This window comes from Chinchilla lanigera, unplaced genomic scaffold (assembly GCF_000276665.1).
Source record: "Chinchilla lanigera isolate Chin_1 unplaced genomic scaffold, ChiLan1.0 scaffold00112, whole genome shotgun sequence".
Taxonomy (NCBI): domain Eukaryota; kingdom Metazoa; phylum Chordata; class Mammalia; order Rodentia; family Chinchillidae; genus Chinchilla; species Chinchilla lanigera.
The window spans coordinates 5,687,610-5,708,347 of record NW_004955513.1 but is presented as its reverse complement, the minus strand read 5'-3'; the positions used below and the strand labels follow the sequence as shown (position 1 = coordinate 5,708,347).

At 51.5% G+C, this 20,738-nt stretch overlaps 1 protein-coding gene across 3 annotated transcripts in view; it reads right to left on the bottom strand.

Annotated features, from left to right (window-relative positions):
• Positions 1-20,738, bottom strand: part of Cacna1b (calcium channel, voltage-dependent, N type, alpha 1B subunit) — a gene marked incomplete at its 3' end in the record, with an annotated part of 168,180 nt that overhangs the window by 114,747 nt on the left and 32,695 nt on the right. For 2 of the 3 annotated variants that reach the window (XM_013506726.1, XM_013506728.1), the window contains 7 exon segments: positions 2,511-2,603; positions 3,017-3,073; positions 3,699-3,814; positions 6,742-6,845; positions 15,329-15,519; positions 17,683-17,835; positions 19,317-19,408. In XM_013506726.1, coding sequence (XP_013362180.1) covers positions 2,511-2,603; positions 3,017-3,073; positions 3,699-3,814; positions 6,742-6,845; positions 15,329-15,519; positions 17,683-17,835; positions 19,317-19,408 — 806 coding nt within the window. 3 annotated transcript variants of the gene reach the window in all.

Below are 20,738 nucleotides of genomic sequence, written 5' to 3'. Positions count from 1 at the left end.
GATCATTCTTCTATTCTTACATCTGGTAATCTGAGCAACTTCATTGAAGATAACGATACGTAATATAACAATCACTGTTAATCCCTACATTTGGTTTGAAATCCTGTATCATTTTTAATGCCCTTGCTTTGTTTTGTTTGTATTTTGCTATTGTTCTTTTTTTGGTACTATTTTCTTTAAAGTTAAAAAAAAAAGAAAAGAAAATTGAAAATCAAAATAGAAGAAATGTAAAATCTGGCTCTCTAAAGTGATCATACAGATATATAGATACTGTATAGGTACATTCCATATGATCCTAATTAAGAAAAAGGAGGAAAAGCAAAAAGAGACACACAGGGACGCAGAAGGAAGTGGGGTGCGTGAGTGGGTCTGAGGCAGCCAGGGTCGTACACAACTCCCCAGCAGCCCCTGTCTGTGCTCTGGCCACAAGCCAGGCACCTGCACAGATGCCTGTGTGGCATCTACCTTGCCAGCCAACGTGCATCCCGAACTCACCATGTCCTGAACTGAGGTGGACACCAGGGCCCACAACCTCACTGCCCTGCAGTCCTGCCTCCCAGGCAGAGCTACTCTGGCCTTCCTATCACCTGTCCTCGATGTCTCTCTTCCACCCACAACCAAGTGTTCATCAAATCCTGTGTCTTCAAAACAGAGCTGGAACCAAAACATTCAGCATCCCCTTCCTGGCCACCTCCAGTTCTCCAGTTTTCTGGACTCACCGCCCTGCTGTTACCCCTCCCCCAGTTCAGTTTACCTTGAACCCAGTATCTAGACAGATCTACAGACCCTGCCACCACAGAAGCCACATGGTGCCCCTGCAGACCCACCCATGGCTGCCTGAGCCTTTACTTGTCCAAACCGCCTGCAGCCTGAGTCCTCGCGGTAGCCTCCTCCCAGGCCAGCACACTTGGCCTCGAGATCTGACCTTGCTAGGGAAAGCTCTTCCCGCCTCTCACACTGGCTTCCTTCAGCTCCTTACTGAAAGGCAAGCCTCGTCCTGAGGCTCCCAAAACCCCGAGTGCCTTCAGACCTCGCCCCTTTCTTGTTCTTCCTTCACATATAGTTCTGACTTACTGTATGTTTTTCCTATTTCTCTACTGCCTGGTGCCCTCTCTGTAACAAAATCTCCACAAGAGGAAGCACTTCGCTGTTCTGTTCAACGTGGTAGCCCCAATACTTTCAGTTAGTGGCAAAGGCAAGCACTAAAACATTTGCTGCATGAAAAACACACAAACGACTGAATGCAGGAGAGATGGAAGAAACTGTAAGAAAATATACAACGCAGCTCCATAGAAACAAGGTGGACACCTAGAGAAAAGGAAAGATTTCCTAATGAGGTACAAATGACAAGACTGATCAGGTTCTATCTCTTTCCTTCTTTCACCTTTCCTCCTTTCCCTTCCTTCATTCTCTTTTGGATTATGGTGTTCACAGTTTTATCTCACCTATAAATAGCAGGTAATTTCAGTGTTATGTAAATGATTACAAGCCATAGACAAAGACTTTTTAAAAAAACTCCTCACTTTCTTTTACAGAATCAACTAGGTCTATTCCTGGTACCAGAAAGAAAGAAAAAGGAAGAAAGAGAGAAAGAGAGAGAGAGAGAGAGAAGGAAGGAAGGAAGGAAGGAAGGAAGGAAGGAAGGAAGGAAGGAAGAAAGAAAGGAAGAAAGAGGGGGGAGGAAGGAAAGAAGAAAGAAAAAAAAATCAACTATGGATGAGTTTCCAAAAAGCATCCATGAGAAAATTCGTAGAAAATTATTTTTATAACAGGAAAAGCTGCACTAATTCTACACACATGTATGTGTATCTATTCATGTACATGGACGAGTGTGCCTGCATGTTGAGACAAGCAGAAAATAAAGAAGTGTATGTTCCAGGGGTTAATACAGGCCCCCTGGATCTGAGTGGAAACAGAAAAGTTAGAAAGTATGCGTGTGTGTGTGTGTGTGTGTGCGCGCGCGCACACCTTCCTATTGAAGAGTTCTATCTCCTGAGAGTAATAATTTAACAAGAAACATGTAACTCTGGCTCCCTCAGACTGCTGGAGAGCAAGTCCAGTGGGCTTGATACAAGCCAGATGCCAGGCATCTGGCAGAGACCAGGGCTGCATGCTCCTGTGTGGCAGAACACCCTGAGACACATATTGGAGAAGTGCCAGACACTTCGGTGCTAAGGAAGCTCAACACTGCCCTGCAGAATAAACTAACTGCAGCCTCTGCTCCCGGAGTGAGCAGCAGGGCACTGAGCAGGGGCCGCAGAGGCCCGGGCCCAGGACAGGGAAGACAGACGGCACTGAGAAATACTTGGAGACCTTCAGTCCCTTCATAGTTGGGGGTCCGCACAGCCCTGGCACTCTGTCCACACAGCCACAGCCAGCAGGGTACTGGGATGAGCGAGCACACATACGGGCGAGAAGGAAGCCTGGAGTGGCTGGGACAGGGAGGAAGCCGGGTGCACAGTCCTCAGGCAGCTGCAAGCCTGAGGAGCCAGGGGAGCCCAGGGACTCACCAACCGCACAGAGGTCCACAAACCGGTCCTCACCCTCCTCAGCATGGATCAGGTCATTGCGGCTCTTCTTGGTGGCAGCTCTCTTCAACACTGCTTTAAACAAAGGGCGGTGGAGACTCTGTGAGCTGCCTCCCAGGTGACTCTCTGAGGCCACCTCTTAGATGAGGGCAGGTGATCCCCTCACAGAATGGGATTTCTGCCTTTCCTGAGCTCCTGTCCTAAAGCTCAAGCTGAGGCTGAGGCAGGACAATTCCAGGCCCTGTGGGCCCTCTCGCCACCCTCGAGGAGAGGAGACAAGAACTTCTAAGGATGAGTTTGCTTTTTCTTCTCTTCAAAATGAGGTCAGTGGGGAAGCCTGTCCACCAGGGAAACCAGAAACATTCCCCTGGGGCAAGGCCAGAGCTGACCTGCTCAGAGCCCTATTGTGCAGCTGCCTGACGGAGCCTTCTTGCACTGGCAGCCATCCCAGTGACCACAGGGCCCACTCCATGTCAAGAATCGCTTACCATCCAGAGGGGACTTCTCCTCCGCGTTCTTATCCTCCTCAGCCAGCATGACTTCCTCTGCAAGGGACACAATCTTTGTCAGGTCCTTCCTGCCCTGTCCCAACAAAACAGGCCCCCAGCAGTGCCCCCAGATGAGTGCACACCCTACCTGGGAGGTGCCCATCAGCTCTGCCCCAACACCCCAGCAGCTGGCAGGCCTGTGGCTGGGCCGCATTTACCAAGACCCAGACAGTACCCTGTGCCTGAGTCCCTCCCATGTCCCCACCCCACCCATATTTCTCCTTCTACCTCCCTCTAGGACAGTTGATCCCAGAAGCACTTATGAAACCTCAGCAGATGGGAGGGGCCCCATGGAGGAGACTACTGACCAGGACCAAGGAAGGGAACTACAAAGTCCTCCCTTCCAGAGGCCAGAGCCAGGGCTCTGGTCAAGGGCAGGGCCCTTGGGTCTAAGGTGTAGAAACCAGCTCTAGGCTGGACCACGCCCAAGTCTTCCAGCCGAAAGCCCATTGTTCTCAGAACCATGTGGCTGCCTGGTACCTGGGTTCTGGATGAGCTGGAGAGAAAGGCTTCCTCATTACAAAGGTCCTCTCTACCAAATCCACCCCAGAGGCAGAGGAGATTTGGAGATAGAGACAGCAAGCAGGTCAGGAGTATAGTACCTGCCCCCTTGGACTCTTACCAGCCTTGAAGATCCACTCCAGGTACCCATTCAGCTCCCGCTCAATCTGCTGTTGCCGGCGGAGCTTCAGAAAGGCACGGCGATTTTCTACCCGTTCTCGCTCCTTGGCAAATTCTCTGCAGCATGTAGAGGCAGGGGAAGCAAGCAAAGTGAGTGAGTGCAGAGGCAATACAGCCCCTGGCATACAGTCCCAGAGACAAGGCTCCAGGGGGGCCCCTCCAGCCACCTTCTTCTAACCTATGTGCTGGGTACTGGGCAGCACTGGGCAGCTCTGCTCCCCAGGGGAACTTGCCTGCCAACCAGATGACCCTCTTCAGACGCCAGCACTCAGGGACAGAGGGTTTCTGGAGGGGAGAGGCAACCCCTGCCTAAACCCCAAAGGCCAGGCCTGTTAGCTGCTGTCCACCAAGAGCTCTGGCAATAATTGTCTAAAGGATAATGGCCACTCTGTTTTCTGCAGGTGAGGCACAAGCCAACTACTGGATGGGGACAGGACAGACAGGAAATAAGCAAGAAGGGGCTGGTTGGGCCACAGAGTGAAGAGGGAAACCCTGCAGAAGCCATGTGGCCTCTGTCACCTCTGAGGCTCACAATGAGCAGAAAGAGAGGTCTTCTGTACCCCTGAGCGTCCCCCAACCCTGGCCCTTCACAGCCTGGTGACCAGTACAGAACTGGTCAGCCCCAACCTCTCAACCTAGGCCCCAGGATCAGAGTGCAGGGGGAAGCCACTCACACATACACATAGACATACACATGTGCACACGTGAGCCCACACAGGCCTGCAGGCGAACACACAAGTTCCTGGGTCCTACGGAAGAGGTCTTCAGGCCACAGCACAAAGAAAAACCTGGCTCTGACAAGACTGACCTTGAACCCATGGTCTGTGCCACCAGGGGCTGAGGGGCTGCGACCCAGGCAGTGAGAGGAGACATTTCTGCCCAGGCCTCTACCCTCCCCTCTGCACATCCCACATCTTGCGTCTCCAGGAGGCAGGGTCCACTGTGGCCCTCCATACCCAGGACAGCTCCCCGGCCCATGCTCTGGGAATGTGAGGGCCTGGGATGGAGGAGTAGCAACAATACTGCTGGAGCTAGTCTGAGAGCCATGAGCACAATCTGATTCTGGTAGCCTGGGCAGCTGCCTTGCTGGGGGCCACTGTGGGGCTTGTCCCCCAAGCTTCGTCCTCAATGGGTACAAGGAGCCCAGGGCAAACCCCAAGAGAGGCACCAGGAAGGAAGAACAAGGCTGAACCAACTCAAAGCTGGCCTCTCCCACAGTGCTGGCACAGACTGGGCAGAGCTGCAGCCAGACCAGAGCAGGCTGCCAGGCAGCATCAAACTGCTGCTGCAGATGGTTCCAGCCTGGACAACATAAACCTCTCCTCCCAGCCTCCAAGGACTGCAGGGAAGCCTTGGGTCCCTCTGCTGACCTGGACACCTGAGAGGAGGCCAACCCAGAATTTATCCCATATCCTCTCCCCAAGGCCAGACAAGAGGTTCACAGCTTTACCACACAGCCACTGCTATACCCTTCTGTATGCATGCACTCCACAGTCAGGCACAGGAGGCAACCCAGAGTAGGGTGTTTTCCCACCCACTATAAACCCACCTGCATGCTGGTAAACCCTCCCCTGGGCAGTGTGCAAGCCCAGAGCCCATGAGCTCACAGGCCTGGCTGCCACTACACCCCGTCAGCCCAGCACCCCTTCTCAGGCTCCAGCTGAGCACACATCCCTGAAGCACACATGTACCATGATTCTCCATCCTGCTGCAGCATACACACCGCCCTTCTCCACCACAAGGCGTAAGTATCACCCGCTTCATCCATGCATCACACATGTGCTATACCTCTCCACCATACTGCAGCACACGAGCCACGCCTCTGCACCCCTGCAGTGCACACACCACGCCTCTCCACCCACAGTACACATGTGCCATGCCTCTCCATTCCCACAATGCACACCATTTACATGTCATGCTTTTCTATGCCTGCAGCACACACGTGGCACATCTCTCCATCCTGCTGAGCCCCCAGCCCAGCCGTGGTCTGACTGGAAGACTCCCTCCTCCACCTCACTCATTCCTCCCTGGGTCTCAGCTGAGGTGCCCCCTCCTTGGGTGCTTCTCTGAGCCCCTGGCTTCCCCGGCAGACTAGTTCCTATCCACCTGCTCTACTATGGACTCAGCAGGTTTCTGCAGAGCACTGAAAGACACACTAGTAACAATCAGGCCACACTGGAGAGGACCAAGGCTCTGAGCTGCTCCAGCACTAGGGCATGTGGGCCACTGCCAGTCGCTGTCCTCTGTCTGCTCCTTTCCAGGCCAGCATGGCAGCTGCCCCTTGGGGCCACCAGGCTCTATCACAAGCCCTCCCCAAGTGTCCTAGGAGGGGTCTCCAGGGTAGGCAGAAGGAAGACCCCGGCAGAGGGGTCTTCAGGGTGGGAAGAATGAAGACGTCTACAGGCAGGCAGTCTCAATGCACAGGTCACATCTCTCCCCCGACAGTGCACCCATCAGAAGTAAGCCAGGCCTGACCCTGCCACCCCTGGGCAACACAGCTTCCTTAGTCCTGTGTGAGTTCTACGAGCCCCATGGAGGGTCAGGAGGGTGCCGTGTGCCCATTGCCAGGCCCACCCCACAGCCCATTCCCAGGGAAGGGTCAGGAACACCTCTCTCAGGAAAGACTCCCAGCCCTGTGCTCCCTCCTGGGGGAGCTCAGCACAAAGAAGTGACCTGAGCAGAGGGTGAGGGATAGGGAGGAGCCAAGACTCTGAGCCAAGTCTGTACCCCACTGTGGTGACAGAGGGGCTCCCTGTGGTTGCCTGAAACTCCAGCACAGACCACCCTCTGCTGAGATGCAGCAGTGGCCCCCATCTCACAGCAGAAGCAGGGCAGAGGCCAAGCATGTAACTGAGGGAAGGAGACCAGTGAATAGTCAAGGGCATTTAGAGTGATGGCACAAAGGAAAGGTCACTATCACCCAGGAAAACAGGAGCCTAAATATGACTCCTCCCTGCCCCATACCTGAGAACACAGACTCTTACCCTGAGAGCACACCCAGCACCAGGTTGAGCATGAAGAAGGAGCCAATGATGATGAGCGGGATGAAGTAGAGCCAGTTCCAGGTGTTGCCAGCTGCATCATTTGTCTGGAAGCAAGGAGGAGATGAAGGACAAGCAGAACACATCCCTGGCCACAAAAGTGTGCCTGGGCCCTCACAGGCCTAGCAGCAAACACATGATCCAGGGAGGGAGTCCACACTTAGCCCATGGGTTCTCCCTGGGCAGGAGATTCCACAGAACCAGAGACACACAGCCCTCTGCCATTGCCCAGCACTGCCAAAAAGTGCAGAACCACCACAGAGCCAGATGACTGCTCAGGGCTGCACGCCTGGCCTCTGCCTGGTCCGACACTCACTGCTTCCCTGAGCAGCTACGAGGACATCTCCCCCAAGAAGCCCCACAGGCGCAAAGGCCCGTGTTTAACCACCTGTCAGAGGCTGCTCCCACAACTCAGCAGCCCTGAGGGACCCTGCTGTATTCCCCAGGAGCCCTAGGGGACAGCTCTACCCTGTGCCTGGCCCAAGGCAGCACAGTGCCCAGGTATGATGTGAATTTCTGAAAGCAAAGAAGACCATCTCCCCCAGACTTTGTTTTTCATAGCACAGCTCTCCGAATCCAATTTGATTCCACAGCCACTGTGTATGGATTCCAGTAGACTTGGCTAAGGGGTGGAGAATTTCTCTCCATGGGAGTCCAGTTCTAGAGCAAACAGGGGTGGGGGGTGGAGCACAGAGGGTAGGCACCACCCGGCCCTTCTCATCTCCCTTCAGAGCATCCAAGCCAGAGCCAGGCCCCCCAGCAGGACAGAGGCAGGAGGACAGCCCAGCACTGCCAGAAGCTTGGGGTTGCTCTCCATAGGCTGTCCTCTGGTGTCAGCCAGCCCTGGAAGGATCTGCAGATTCCATGCCTGGAGGGCCCTGGGTCCCTGGTCTGGCTGGAGCTTGTGGATTCTGATCCTTGAACACTGACTCAGACTGGTCGTCAAAACCCCTGGATCCCCAGGAAAAGTGACACTGAGAATCCCAACTCTGAGGTTCATGTTCCTGGACTACACCTCTACGCAACCCCACAGACCTGTGGACCTGACGGACAGTCACCAGAGCCACCACCTCCCTGCAAGCCCCCTTAGGCTGCCTTCCTCTGGGGAGAGGAGACAGTGACTGTTGCAGCCTCTGCCCCGTTGCCTACTAGAGCTCTAGGAGCCTAAAGTCTCCCTTCTCAGAGTCATTCCCTACAGTAGCCAGGTGACTCTCATTATTCTCATCTTTAAAAAAATCAGGCACTCAGGACCCCTTCCATCTCTCTCTCTCTGACATAAACTTTTTTCCCCAATAAATATATTCTGCTCTTCAAAGAACTCAGGATTGAGCCAGGCGCGGTGGCGAACGCCTGTAATCCCAGCACTCAGGAGGCTGAGGCAGGAGGATTGTAGCAAGTACGAGGCCAGCCTGGGTTACAAAGTGAGCTCAAGGCCAGCTTGAAATGCATAGGGAGACACTGTCTCAAAAAAAAAAAGACCAAAAAATAAAAATAAATAAAAATAAAAATTAAAAAATCAGGATTTCCGCCTCTGGGAAAATGGAGTAGACATATACCTCTCCCCTACTCCTCTCACCTAGTACAATTCATACTCTGAGCATCATATATAAAGCGAACACGGAAAGACTCCAAAAGGTGCAGAAACCTCAGAATCTGGGGTTGAGTACCCAGATTTTTCTTTTTGCTTGGAGCTGAAGAAGCCTGCAGTTTGGAAATGCAATGAACACGAACAAAAAATGCTCCCATAGGAGCCAGCTATCTCTAACCACAGGGCCAGAAGGGCAGCTCAGCAAGATGGTAAACACCAGAGGGAGTTGTCAGCGCAGCTACACTAAAAGGTCAAACATCACAGGGAAACCAACAGTGCCACACCCACTCTTTTCAGTAAACACCCAGCGCACACCCAAAATCCCACCCTCCTGGAGAGGACCAGAACCAGGTGGCTGTCCAAAGCAGGGACTGGGACTTTCCTCTTCACCTCATGGTTCATGAGGACCCCACCCTGGCCCATCTCTGGTACTTGTGGAGACCACATAGGACTCAGACATCCAGTCCCACCCGCAGTCACAAGGCGACCTCCTCTTCCATTCTAAGGTGCTACCAGAGAAACCGATGGGCACTTCAGACTTTCACCACCATCCAACAGCAACAAGAGTGGCCCCCAACACAGCCTGTAGAGACCACGAAAGAGCACGGAGGAGCCACACCTAGCCCTCCCAAACTGGGAGAGTCCTTAGGCGCAAGGAGCCATGTCCACGCCCTTGCCCCACAGCAGGAGATGACCTCCACCAGTGGAGGCCAGTGACCTCCACACACTCTTGACCAGCATCAGTGTCTTCCTGATGGAGCGACACCAGAGGAAGCCAGCTACAGCAGAAGGCTTTTATAAGATGCATAATATCAAAAATGTCCAGTCCTCAGTGGGAACTCGGCACCATCCTGAGAACAGGAGGAATACAAGCTGAAGGAGAAAAGCCAATCCAGAGATGATGTGATGGTCACTTCTGTAGGCCAGCTTCACTGGGCCATGAGGTTCCCTGGTATTTGGGCAAACATTATTTTGGGTGTTGCTATGAGCATGGTTTTGGGTTTTTTTAAAAAATAAGATTAGCATTTTAATACATAGCACAGTAACAGAATGAAGGAATCACGAGAATTACTAAACACCAGGAGAGAACAAAGAACAGCAGAAACAACTCCATCAGAAAGAGAGCGGGACTCTGAAACGGGCAGGGCAGGACTCTAACAAAAGATCTCGCATTCGTGATATCAGAGTCCCAGAGGACAGGAGAAAAGGGACAAGACTGAAGAGTGCTTGAAGAAATAATGACTAAAAACTCCCCAAACTTAGCAAGAGACACAAACCTGCAGACTCAAAAAGCTGAGCAAACCCTAAACAGGATAAAGTAATCCACGAGATACAGCAAATGAAAATGACACCTTATCTACAGGGGAAAATGATTCCAGGGCAGGGAGTGGTGGCTGAGGCTGAGGCAGGAAGATCGCAGTGAGTTTGAGCCCAGCCTAGGCTGCACAGGAGACCTTGTCTCAAAACAACAACAACAAAAGATTCTAAAGAATTCCCTTCAGCAGAAGCCAGTGGGTGGAAGAAAGTGGCCCAACATTTCTGGGAGCTGAAAGAAAAGAACTGTTAACCCAAACATGCATACCCAGCAAAATGTCCTTGAGGGGACCTCCTAAGATGAAAAATTAGGAAAAGGAGGAGAATTTACTACCAGCAGAGCCCTCCTCAGAGCACAGCTAACAAAATGTCTCTAAATAGAAAGAAAAGGATGAAAAAAGAATCACTGACAATTAGGGAGAAAAACAAGGAAACAGCACAATTACAGATACTTTTTTTTTTTCTCCTGTTGACTTTTCTAAATTATGTTTGATGGCTGGAGCAAAAACTATAGCATTGTCTAATGTGGTTCTAAAGATATGTAGAGGAAATGTTTAAGAAAAAGACACACAGGAAAATCTTCAGGATTTAGGACTAGGCAGAGTTCTCAGATTTCATACTAAAAGCCCAACCCACAAAAGGAAAAACTAAAAAACTGGATTTCATCAAAACTAAAAATGAGCCAGGTATGGTGGTGCACACCTATAATCCCAGCTACTTGGGAGGCTGATTCAGGAAGACCACCTAGTTCCTGACCAGCCCGGAAGCTTAGAAGCCTGTCTCAAAATCTGAAAGAAAAGAAAAGAAAAAAAAAAAAAAAGCAGGTGTAGCTCAGTGCAAAGGCCTGGGTTCAATCCCTAGTATTACAAAAGGAAGGGAGAAAGAGAGGGAGGGAGGGAACACAAAGGCAGGGCATAAAAAGAGGTTTGTTCTGTGCAAGAGCAAGTGAACAGTACGAATAGACAAGCTACTGACAAGGAAAAAACATTTGCAAATTACTTACCTGATAAGAAACCTGCACCTAACTCCATAAGGGACCACAGAAACTCTGAAGTGAGAGGACAGTCCCCACAGATATGGAGAGCCACTCCACTGAAGAAGAAACGCAGATGGTGAATGAGCAGGGGGAGATGTTCACCATCATCACCATCCAGAATCGGGAGAAACTGCAATGATGTTATCTGCCCACACCCATCACGGTGGCAAAAATGCCTGCACAGCATCACCACCACAGCCTGGCCGGACACAGGAAGACAGTTCCCACGCCACAGGTGGGATGTAAAAAGCCACAGCCCTCTGAGAGAGCTGCAGTTTCTGAACTACACATGCAACACTACCAACCCAGCAAGTTGCAGTCTTGGGCATTTGTCCCAGAAAAATAAAAACCTAGGCACAGCAATTTAGCTGGATGTAGTAAGACACGCCTATAATTCCAGCACTCTGGAAGGCTAAGGCAAGAGGATAGCAAGTTCAAGCCCAGCCTGGGCAACCTAGCAAATTATTGAGACCCATCTCAAAATAAAAAATAAAAATAAGGGCTGAGGATACACCTAGGTTCAATCCCTAATACCACAAAAAAAGTATACAACAGCTCCACAACTAGAAACAACCTAGGGAATCCAGCAACAGTGATGAACACTGTGGGCATTCACACACCAGAGAACGCGAGGATGAAACACACACACGAGCATTCGGGCCAATCTCCCGAGAACCGTACCTACGAAAAACTGCAACACCAGCAAGCAGTTTTATCTACGTAATGCCAAAATTATAGACTGGTGAACAGACCGGTAGCCGTACTTCCTCTTAAGGAGGAAGCAAGAGAGACAGGTGGCCATGCATGCATCTGCGGTGAGGGGCACCTGCACAACTGTGTGGGCACCAACACCATCACCATGGCAGTGGCTGGGGTTCTGTGGGTCAGCAGAGAACGAGGGCAATGGGCACATGGGGTTCTTCTGTGTTTTGTTTTGTTTTGTTCGTTTTTGGTACCAGGAATCAAACTCACGACCTTGTGCTTGCCAGGCAGGTGCTGCGCTGCTAAGCTATATCCCCAGCCCGGGATTCTTCTGTGTTATATTCACAAGTCCACATGAATCTCTCAAAATTTTAAAGTATATGCCTATCATCCCAGCACTCAGAAGGCTGGTGCAGGAAGACTGCTGCAAGTTCGAGGCCAGCCTGGGGTATACAGTTCAGGGCCAGCTTGAACTGCATAGTGAGACCTTCTCTCAAAAAAAATTTTTTTCTTTAATTTAAAACTCCAGTTCCCTTGAGTCCAACCTCCCTGGATTGCCTCCACCTGCTCGGCTCCTTCAAAAGGGTACACCCCGCCAGGACCTCCTACCTCCACCACCCAGACTGCTCATGTCCAGTCCACCAACAACTTCCTCCTGCCAAATGCAATGCTCTGGGTTTCTCTTCCCATTGTCCTTGGCCTCTCTGCAACAGTGGGCCCAGGGGGTCTCCCACCTTGAAACTGCTCTGCTTCCAGGACACAGGACACGCTAATGTCATTGCCACCCACTTAAAAGCGCCACCACAGCCTCCTCTGCTGGCTCCTTCTTTCCTCCTGGCTTCCAAATGTTGCAGTTCCCCTATACTCACCAACCAGCTGCTCTCACCCGGCCCATCACTTTAAGCACTGTCCATGTGTCAGTGACCTCACACATGCCTCCTTGGCCCTGCCGTCCCTTCTGAGCTCCTTCTTACAGGCCCAATGCCTCCACCTGGATGGAAACAGTGACTAACAACTTTACAGAGCCGAAACTGGAGTTTCACCACTGCCCCTCACTAGAGCAAAACTGGAAGAGTGCTTCGCACCCAGCTCTCCTCTTGTTGTTAATGGCACCTCCTTCCCCAGGAGCTCAAGTCACACCATCCTTGATTCTTCTCTTTCTCTCACACTGCTTATCCAATCTGGAGCAGGTCCAGTTTGTGTTAGCATCACACCTCTGTCTCTTAACACTCCTCTCCTCAGATATGAACAGATCTGAATCATCAACTGAAATCCACCTCTCACCGCCCCTTCGCACACAGCAGGGGAGCAATCCTCGAATCCTTAGAAGAGAGTTTAAAAACAAGTCCCACAGCCTTTCTAGGAACTCTCGGGTAACAGAACGTCCTACAATAACAGTCTCAATTCGGAAATCACAGTGTCCAGCCCCAGCTGGGAGTCAAACTGTCACATGCTGCTCGTGGACAGCTGCTCCCGGCGGGCCTGCCACAGCTGGCCCTTTCAGTGGGAAAAAGGCAAAGCAGGGGAGGGTGGAGGAGGGAGCAGGCCAGTTCTTTCTTGCACGCTGCTGTCCTTGGATATTCATCTCTCTGGCTGGCCAGGCGTGTCTGCTGACTCATACCACACAAGGCACTTCTCCGAGTTCCACAGCCCCATCAGATTGCACACCCTTTCCAAGCTTAGGAGAGCAGCTTCCCTTCTCCACTCATTGCCCACTTTGCAGCAGAGACTGGATCTATCCTGGTCACCCTCTCTCCCCTGACAACAGGCGGGGCCCTGCCCCACCTATTTCTCCACCCCTGAGGCAGGCTCGTGGCTTCTGCCCACAAGGAACCCAGGCACCACCACTTGGAGGATCATCTGGCTGAGGCGACCACAAAGCCCCTCTCCCGGGAATCCTCTCCAAGTTCCTGTCTAACCAACACTGACCCACAGCAAGGAGGAGTGGAACTGACCGGTTCCTACCACCCACTCTGGTCTTGCATGTTGCCAGCCTCACAGCTCACTGTCACTACTGCTCCCTGGGGCCCCCACCAAACTTTCAAGGCACCACCCCGTACCATTTATATGTCTGGTTTCTAGACCTCCATGTCCTGTCTCTCGGGGCCCTCTAACTGGCCACCCCGCCGTTCTTCATTTTCCCTTGTTTCCTCCATGGCACTTGCCATTATCTGGGGCCTATGTGCTGAACGCCTCTTGCTCAGCCCTGTGCAAGTGGTGCTCAGTTCCCGTGGGCCCTACCGAAATCTCTGTGCCCTTTCATTGCCAATGCCTCCAGCCCCAGGATCTGTTTCCTGCCCACCCCCTCCCGGGGGTCCTATACAAAGACAGGGGCATCTGAGTCATTACAGCCACTAGCTAAGCCCCAGGAGTCACTAAGGGCCACAGAGACCTAGTCAGTCTTTCATTTGGGCAGGGCTGGCAGGAACATGGCCAGCTCAGAGCTATTTTTAGGGTCTGCTTTTGTGAAAATTTCTCTTCGAATGGCTACACAGAGAGAATAGCCAAGCTCCTCTTCACGGCCTTTATCCCTGCTCCCTGTTCCCTTGATCACACAAAGCCTGTGATCAGACACAGCTCTCAGCTGAGATGGAATCTGGCTCATGTACTCTACATCCATTTTCCCTAACTCCTCCTCTACCTGTCAACAGGTTCTAGAGATCAGCCCCCTAAGCATTTGCCAAGTAACTGCTGAGTGCCCGGCCTCACAGTGGCCTGAGGCCCCAGGAAACCCACAGCAAGGCACAGAACAGAGGGTCCCAGCCTCACCCCTTCCTCCTGTTCCTTAGCCGTCACAGACACAGAGGCCATGAGGACACTCAGGGCCCCAGGAGCACATGGCTCAAGAAGCATCCTCAGTGCACAAGAGACTAGCTCTAGAGGACAGCACCTGGTGCCCCAGCACTGCCTTACGACCCAAACACCCAAGCAGAACACAACCTCCAGCTACCTAGAGCCCACAAGCCAGACCACTTCCTTCTCAACCTTCCAAAGCCCCCGAAGCACCAACTTCCTTGTTCTCACACGAGTGGCTCACAAACCTCTCGCAGGAAGGGCAAGGGAGGTGTTCACCTCAAACAGTCACCAGTGTTCACCAAGAAGACCCAGGTAGAGGGAAAGTGGGAGTGAGACAAGTCTGACCCTCGTCTTCCACCATGGCCACCACACCCAGGTGCAGGTAAGAGAGGGAGGAGACCAAAGAGGAACCGATGCCAGACAGACCAGATGAGAAGGAAACAAATGCGCAAGACACGGGCTCCCACCCAGGACACAGCATGACCAGGGCTTTTCCTGGGCCTCAGCTCTGTGCCACCCTAAGCCCCCGCCCTGATCTCCTCACCTTCACCTGCAACCTAGACCCAAAGAGACCCCCAGCATCACTGGCCCCGACTCCACCCCAAAGTCCCCAGCAAGACTGGTGTGGCTTGTGGTTCACAGTGAGCTGCCTGCAGATCAGAAAATTCCCCAGCCTCTCTGTGACCCCAGGGCACCATCCTCACAGTGAATCCCACAGACGCCATGCAACAGGTCTCCATGAAGCAGGCCCACAGGCAGCACAGTTGTGGCACTGTTGCCACCACCGCCCTCAACATCAGCAGCATCTTCTCTGAGATTTTTCTCGGCTGACTTCCATCCCCAGCCCTTAGCCGGAGCCCCTAGAAAGACCTGGGGCTAGAGTTAGGGCCAAAACTGACCATGGAACCCTTTGACAAAGCTTCTGGATGAGGGCCCTACAGCTCATCTTAGGGAGGGGCAGGGGTAAGGGCTAAGCAAAGGGTCTTAGTTGAAAGTGCCTCCAAATGGGACCCCAGAGCACAACCCAAGGGCTCCAGAGATGTGATTCCCATCATGAAGGACATCAGGGTAAAGCCCACCCCCAGGCAACTCACATTGTAGAGGATGTCGGTCCAGCCCTCCATGGTGATGCACTGGAACACGGTCAAGATGGCAAACAGGATGTTGTCAAAGTTGGTGATACCGAAGTTGGGTCCTGGCCAGTACTCCCGGCACTCGGTGTCGCCCTCACAAAGCCGGGCTGGGGCCTCCTTGCCACAGGGGAAGTCACCCACAGGCTCCGCATCTATGAAGAGGAGAATGAAGAGTACCATGCTCTCTACCCCAGCTAGGGCTCTGGGGCTCTGGAGAGCTCAATGCAGGTGACCGGAAGCCAGCAGCCTCCCCACTCTCTCCCTAGGACCTGCACTAAATCTCTCTTCTTGCCTGCAGTCAGCCTTCTCAGACAGCCCTGGTCAGTCTCTCCCTTAGTTCTGGAACCAGACAAGCCAACCACCAGCCTCAAACTCTTCCTACCACCACTACCCGTTTCTTTTTCCCTGCCTGCACAGGAGCTGCACCAGAGCTTCCTGACACACAGATCTGACTGTCACTCTGCAGGGAGCAACGCTGTGCTGGTCACCAAGCTGGGCTCCACCACTGCAGGACAGCTGAGTCAGCCAACCTGTGGCCACAGAGGCTGGGACCTCCAGCCAGGCCTCTCTGCGCTGCCCCACAGGTGGGAGCCCTCTACCAACTCCATCCTGGCAAGCACCAGGGGACTGAGTGGAGACGGTAGGAAACACCAGAACACTGCTGCTACCTCACGTGGAACACATGTCCCCTTCACTCACAAAAGTCCAGTAAAAAAGCAGTAATGTTTTTTAGATGTGTAACAACACATGAAAATCCCTTCTATCAACATAAAAGAAATTTTGAGGAATTGCTAGGATGAAAAGCAAATACTTCCAGGGTTAAAAGGCAAAACTGACCACATATATTTATTTTTCTCTGTCCAAATACGTTGATAAATGCTTATAAAGAAGCCATTGCTTATTTATTTGTAGACTGCATTATCTTTGGACAATCACAAGCTTTGTTGCCTTGTTTTGTTTGTTTGTTTGTTTGTCTGTTTGGCAGCACTAAAAATTAAACACAAGGCAGGCCTTTGCACTGAAATACATCCTGAGCCCTTTCTTCATTTTTTATTTTAAGGTAGGGTCTTGCTAATTGCAATCCTCCTGCCTCAGCCTCCAAGAGTGTTAGGACTACAGGTGTGCATCACATGCTCAGCTTGCTTCCTCCTCTCCAATTCTTCACAGAACTTCCCTTCTTTTTCTTGTCTCCTGCCGCTGGTCGCAACCACCACAACTGCATAGACTGGAACTGACCATCTGCATCCTGCCTTGCTCCTGACTTTAAAGGAAAAATCTCTCAACTTACAATAAAGTTTATATCTGCAGAAAATTTTAAGAAATTCAACAAAATTATCTGTTATTTCCAGTTTGAAAATGGCTTTTCTTAATCATGAATGAAAAAAATCATCACTGGGCATGGTAGTGCACGCCTGTAATCCCAGCACTCTGGAGTCTGAGGCAGGAGGATCATTGCGAATTCGAGGTCAGCCTGGACTACAAAGTGAGCTCAAGGCCAGCCCGAACTGCACAGCGAGACCCTGTCTCAAAAAGACAAAAAAAAAAAAAAAAGTCATGAATGATTTAAATTTTAGGAAAAGCTTTTCAGGATCTAAGAGATGGTCATTTGAGTTTTCTCCTTCAGTATGTTCACAGCTCAGCCACAAACCTCAGTCTTAACTCTTCATTCAATCTCTCTTATACTTCACATTCTCAGAAAATCCTGTAACTTAAGGTAGACTGCTCAAACTACCTCTACCAAACCCCAGCCAGGGCTGACATCTCTCCAAGATTCCCTCCTACACAACTATTTCCACCTTTATCTCTCATGGCCACCAGAGAGACCAGAAGATGCCATACACCTTGCCCAAACCCCTCCACTGTCTTCCTATTTTCCCCAGAATAAGACTCATGTTCTCTAACCCTCGCTATGACACACTCATGATTTCTCCCTGTTCTCACTGTGCCTCAGCTGGGGCTTTTGAACTTACTGTTCCTTGTACCTAAGATCTCTGGCCAGGTGAGCACACAGCTCATGCTTTAACTATCAGAGTTCTGTTCAACTGTCACCTTAGCAAAGAGGCCACACTGTAGAGCAGGCCCCAAATTGTTCTATTTCAAATACATTTTTGTTTCCATCCTAGCAGTCACTATAATTTGTATTATTTCAATTATGTGCCTATTTACTTGTATTTTATCAGATTGTCTGTGTCTTCCACTGGAATGTAAGCTCCACCTCACTTGTCTAGTACCTTCAGCACCTAGAACAGTGCCTATCTCCTGGATGAATGAATCTGTGGTCCCATCCAAACCCAAGGGGTGCTACTGGACCTCACCTGTGCTGTTGGGGAAACAGGCCTTGTGGAATTTGCCCATGTAGAACTCGAGGCCAATGATGGCAAACATGAGGATGGCGAAGAAGAGAAGCAGCCCAATCTGCAGCAACGGAACCATGGCCTTCATGATGGACTTGAGCACCACCTGCAAACCTGGGACCAGAGCAGGCAGAGCAGGAAAGGTCAGATACCAAAGTGAGTAAGCAGGGAGCAGGACAGGCCATAGGTAGACAAGAACCTAGGGAAGGGGTAAGATGGGTAGGGAAGGGACAAGAACCTAGAGTCCTGGGGTAAGATGCTGTGTGGTAAGTCTTTATGGGGAGCAAGGAGAGCTGACAGCACTCAAAGCAGGGCACAGCAGGAAATACTGGAGGAAGGACTGAAGGGAGTATGCTCATATGGAACAGACTGGAGAGTACTCTGGGACAAAGAATGAGGTCCTAGGGAGGTGGACTGAGTGGTGTCTCAAAGTAGGGAGAGAAGCAGGTGTGGAGTGTGAGCTAATGAGATCAAGGACATAGAAGACTCAGGGTACGGCAAGGGCAGAAAATCCTGAGAGGAAAGAGAACGAAATACAGAGAAGCAAGAGAGAAAGAGTAAGAGAATTCTGAGAGGAAAGGACAGGAATCCTGGGAAGGAAGAGCAGAAAATGCTGGGAGTCAAAAGCAGGGGATCCTTAGAAGGGAAAGCAGAGAATGCTAGGAGCTAAGAGCAAAGGGTTCTGGGAAGAAAATACAGGGCATCCTGAAAAGGGAGAGCAGAGAATGCTGGGATCCCAGAGCAGGGGATCCTGGGAGGGAAAAGCAGGGGATCCTACAAAGTTCAGCAGTTCCTAACAGACCCAACTTCTTGGGGAAGGTAGGGCTGGTCTACTCTCTTCCAAAACCAGAGTATTTTTTCACTGGCCACAGGACATGAGTGAGTCCAGGCCACAGGAATCAGGCAAAGGAGGTCATAAGCCCATAACCCTGGATACAGGTCAGAGCCCTTGCCCGTTCAGGGTAAAACACTGAGTGAACAATGCAGTGCCCTTATGAGGACACCACATTAGATCCCTGCCCACCCAGGCCCTTAGGTAAACTTAAACCCAACTTGCACTGGACTGGGGTAACTCGCAAGATTCCCCTGGTCACCCTGTGGTCCATGCTCAGAAACATATCTTATGTCCAATCACAGCCCCCCGTTGCCCTGCCCAGCCTGAGCCAAGACAAGTAGCCCTTTGCGGCCTTTGCATATTTTCCCAGGAGTCCTGCCCGCATCACCTTGGTCAATCTCTCATCTGTTCTTTTACCCCAGAAGATGAAACAAAGACCTGGAAACAAAGCCTCCACCTAGAGAAGCCAAGCCAGGGCAAAGCAATAGGATTGCCCTGCAGGACTCTGTGAAGATGGGCTGGAAAAGGCCCGTTCCTCCCTTCCTTCTCACCTAGTTCCCTGGAGTCACAACAGGCAAGCTCAAGGGACAAGGTGTGGCTCAGTGGTGGAGTGTACTCAGCACGAACAAGGTTCTGGATTTCACCCCCAGCACCCCACCACCACCACAAGGCAGCAAGCGCAAGGGGCTGTGGTGAGAGGAGGGAAGGAGGCTGGTGGTACAGGTTAAGGCGTGGGCCTGCCTGTCTCATCCGGACTCACTTGGAATCCCAGACACAAGCTTCAGGGGCCTTAGCACACGCACAGCCCTCAGTGTTCGCAGGTCAAAGTCAGTTCCAGCCGTGGCAAGGATCCTGATAGGAACAAAAAGGAGGGAAGTAAGGATTTCCACATCGAGTCTGAAAACAGCACACTTTTCCCACCACCTGTTTCCTTTCTCCCATAAGCAGTACACATTCACACCTGTGTCTCCCACTATCCAATCACCTGCAGCATGGGGATGGGGCCTGCCAGGCAAGGTGAGGCAGGACCTGAATCCCAAAGCCCTCACCAGGATGCTGGCCACAACTGTGACCTACAGGACCACTCCTCCATTCAAAGGCATCATCGGGGCGGGGATGGAGCTCAGCGGCACAGTGCCTGCCTGGCAAGCACAAAGTCCTGAGTTTGGCTCCCAGTACTAAAAAACCCACACAAACAAAAATAAATAAATAAACAGTCAAAAGCATCATCTCTGAGCAAAAACTTGGCCACTATTCCAGCAGCAAATCTGTCCTCCGAGTCCAAGCCTGAACTGTATCCCTAGACAACCCTGAGTGCACTTCAAACTGCCCCATGACACGTGGCACTCAGAGGAACAGGAGCAGGTGCAGCATGGTCAGGGACTCCTGAGCCAACACTACATACCACCTTTCTTAGCCCATCTCAAGAGAGAAGGAAATAGGGGCTGAGAAGGTAGAACAGAGGGCTCAGAAGACTCAGAAAACCATCGTGGCGCAACATCAGCAAGGTAACTGGCGAGAGTTGCTGGCTGCTGCCCACCACCACCACAAAGGGACCACAACAAAGAATGAACATCTGCATTCTGACTAAAGTGACTGAAGAGGTATGCTGGAGAGCAGCAGAGAAATAGTGAGATCCCCAGGAGCCCAAAACACCAAGAAAATACCATCAGGAGGACAGAGAGACATCCTGCAGCTCCCACGGTATCTCCTTCACCCAGACCAGCATGGAGCCATGACAGACTTCTCTTTACAGGGAAAGGTAAGCTGGAGACCCCAACAGCCCCCTCTGCTGCTGCAGATGACTGCCCAGGAGCTTCTGCAGCGAACACAGGCCCGGGACAGTTTAGACAGCTTCTGTTACGGTTTCTGTCTAAATGTCCCCTTTTGTAGTTTGGGGCATATTTTGCAAGGGGAAACAATATAATACAGGACACATATTTTATATGATTACTTACAGTAGTCACCCAAAGAATGATATACAGAAGAGTGCAGGAAATCTGTCCATCTACTAAGACCAAGGAATCCAACTGAGGGTCTGGATCCCACAGAAATGTCTTACATGAGTCCAGTTAAGGACCTAGAGCTCATAACAATGCCTCCCACGAGTCCAAGTGGAGGCCCAGAGCCCATAATAATATCTCATGCAGGCCTGTTTCATGGATCTGTGCTGCAAAGGCCC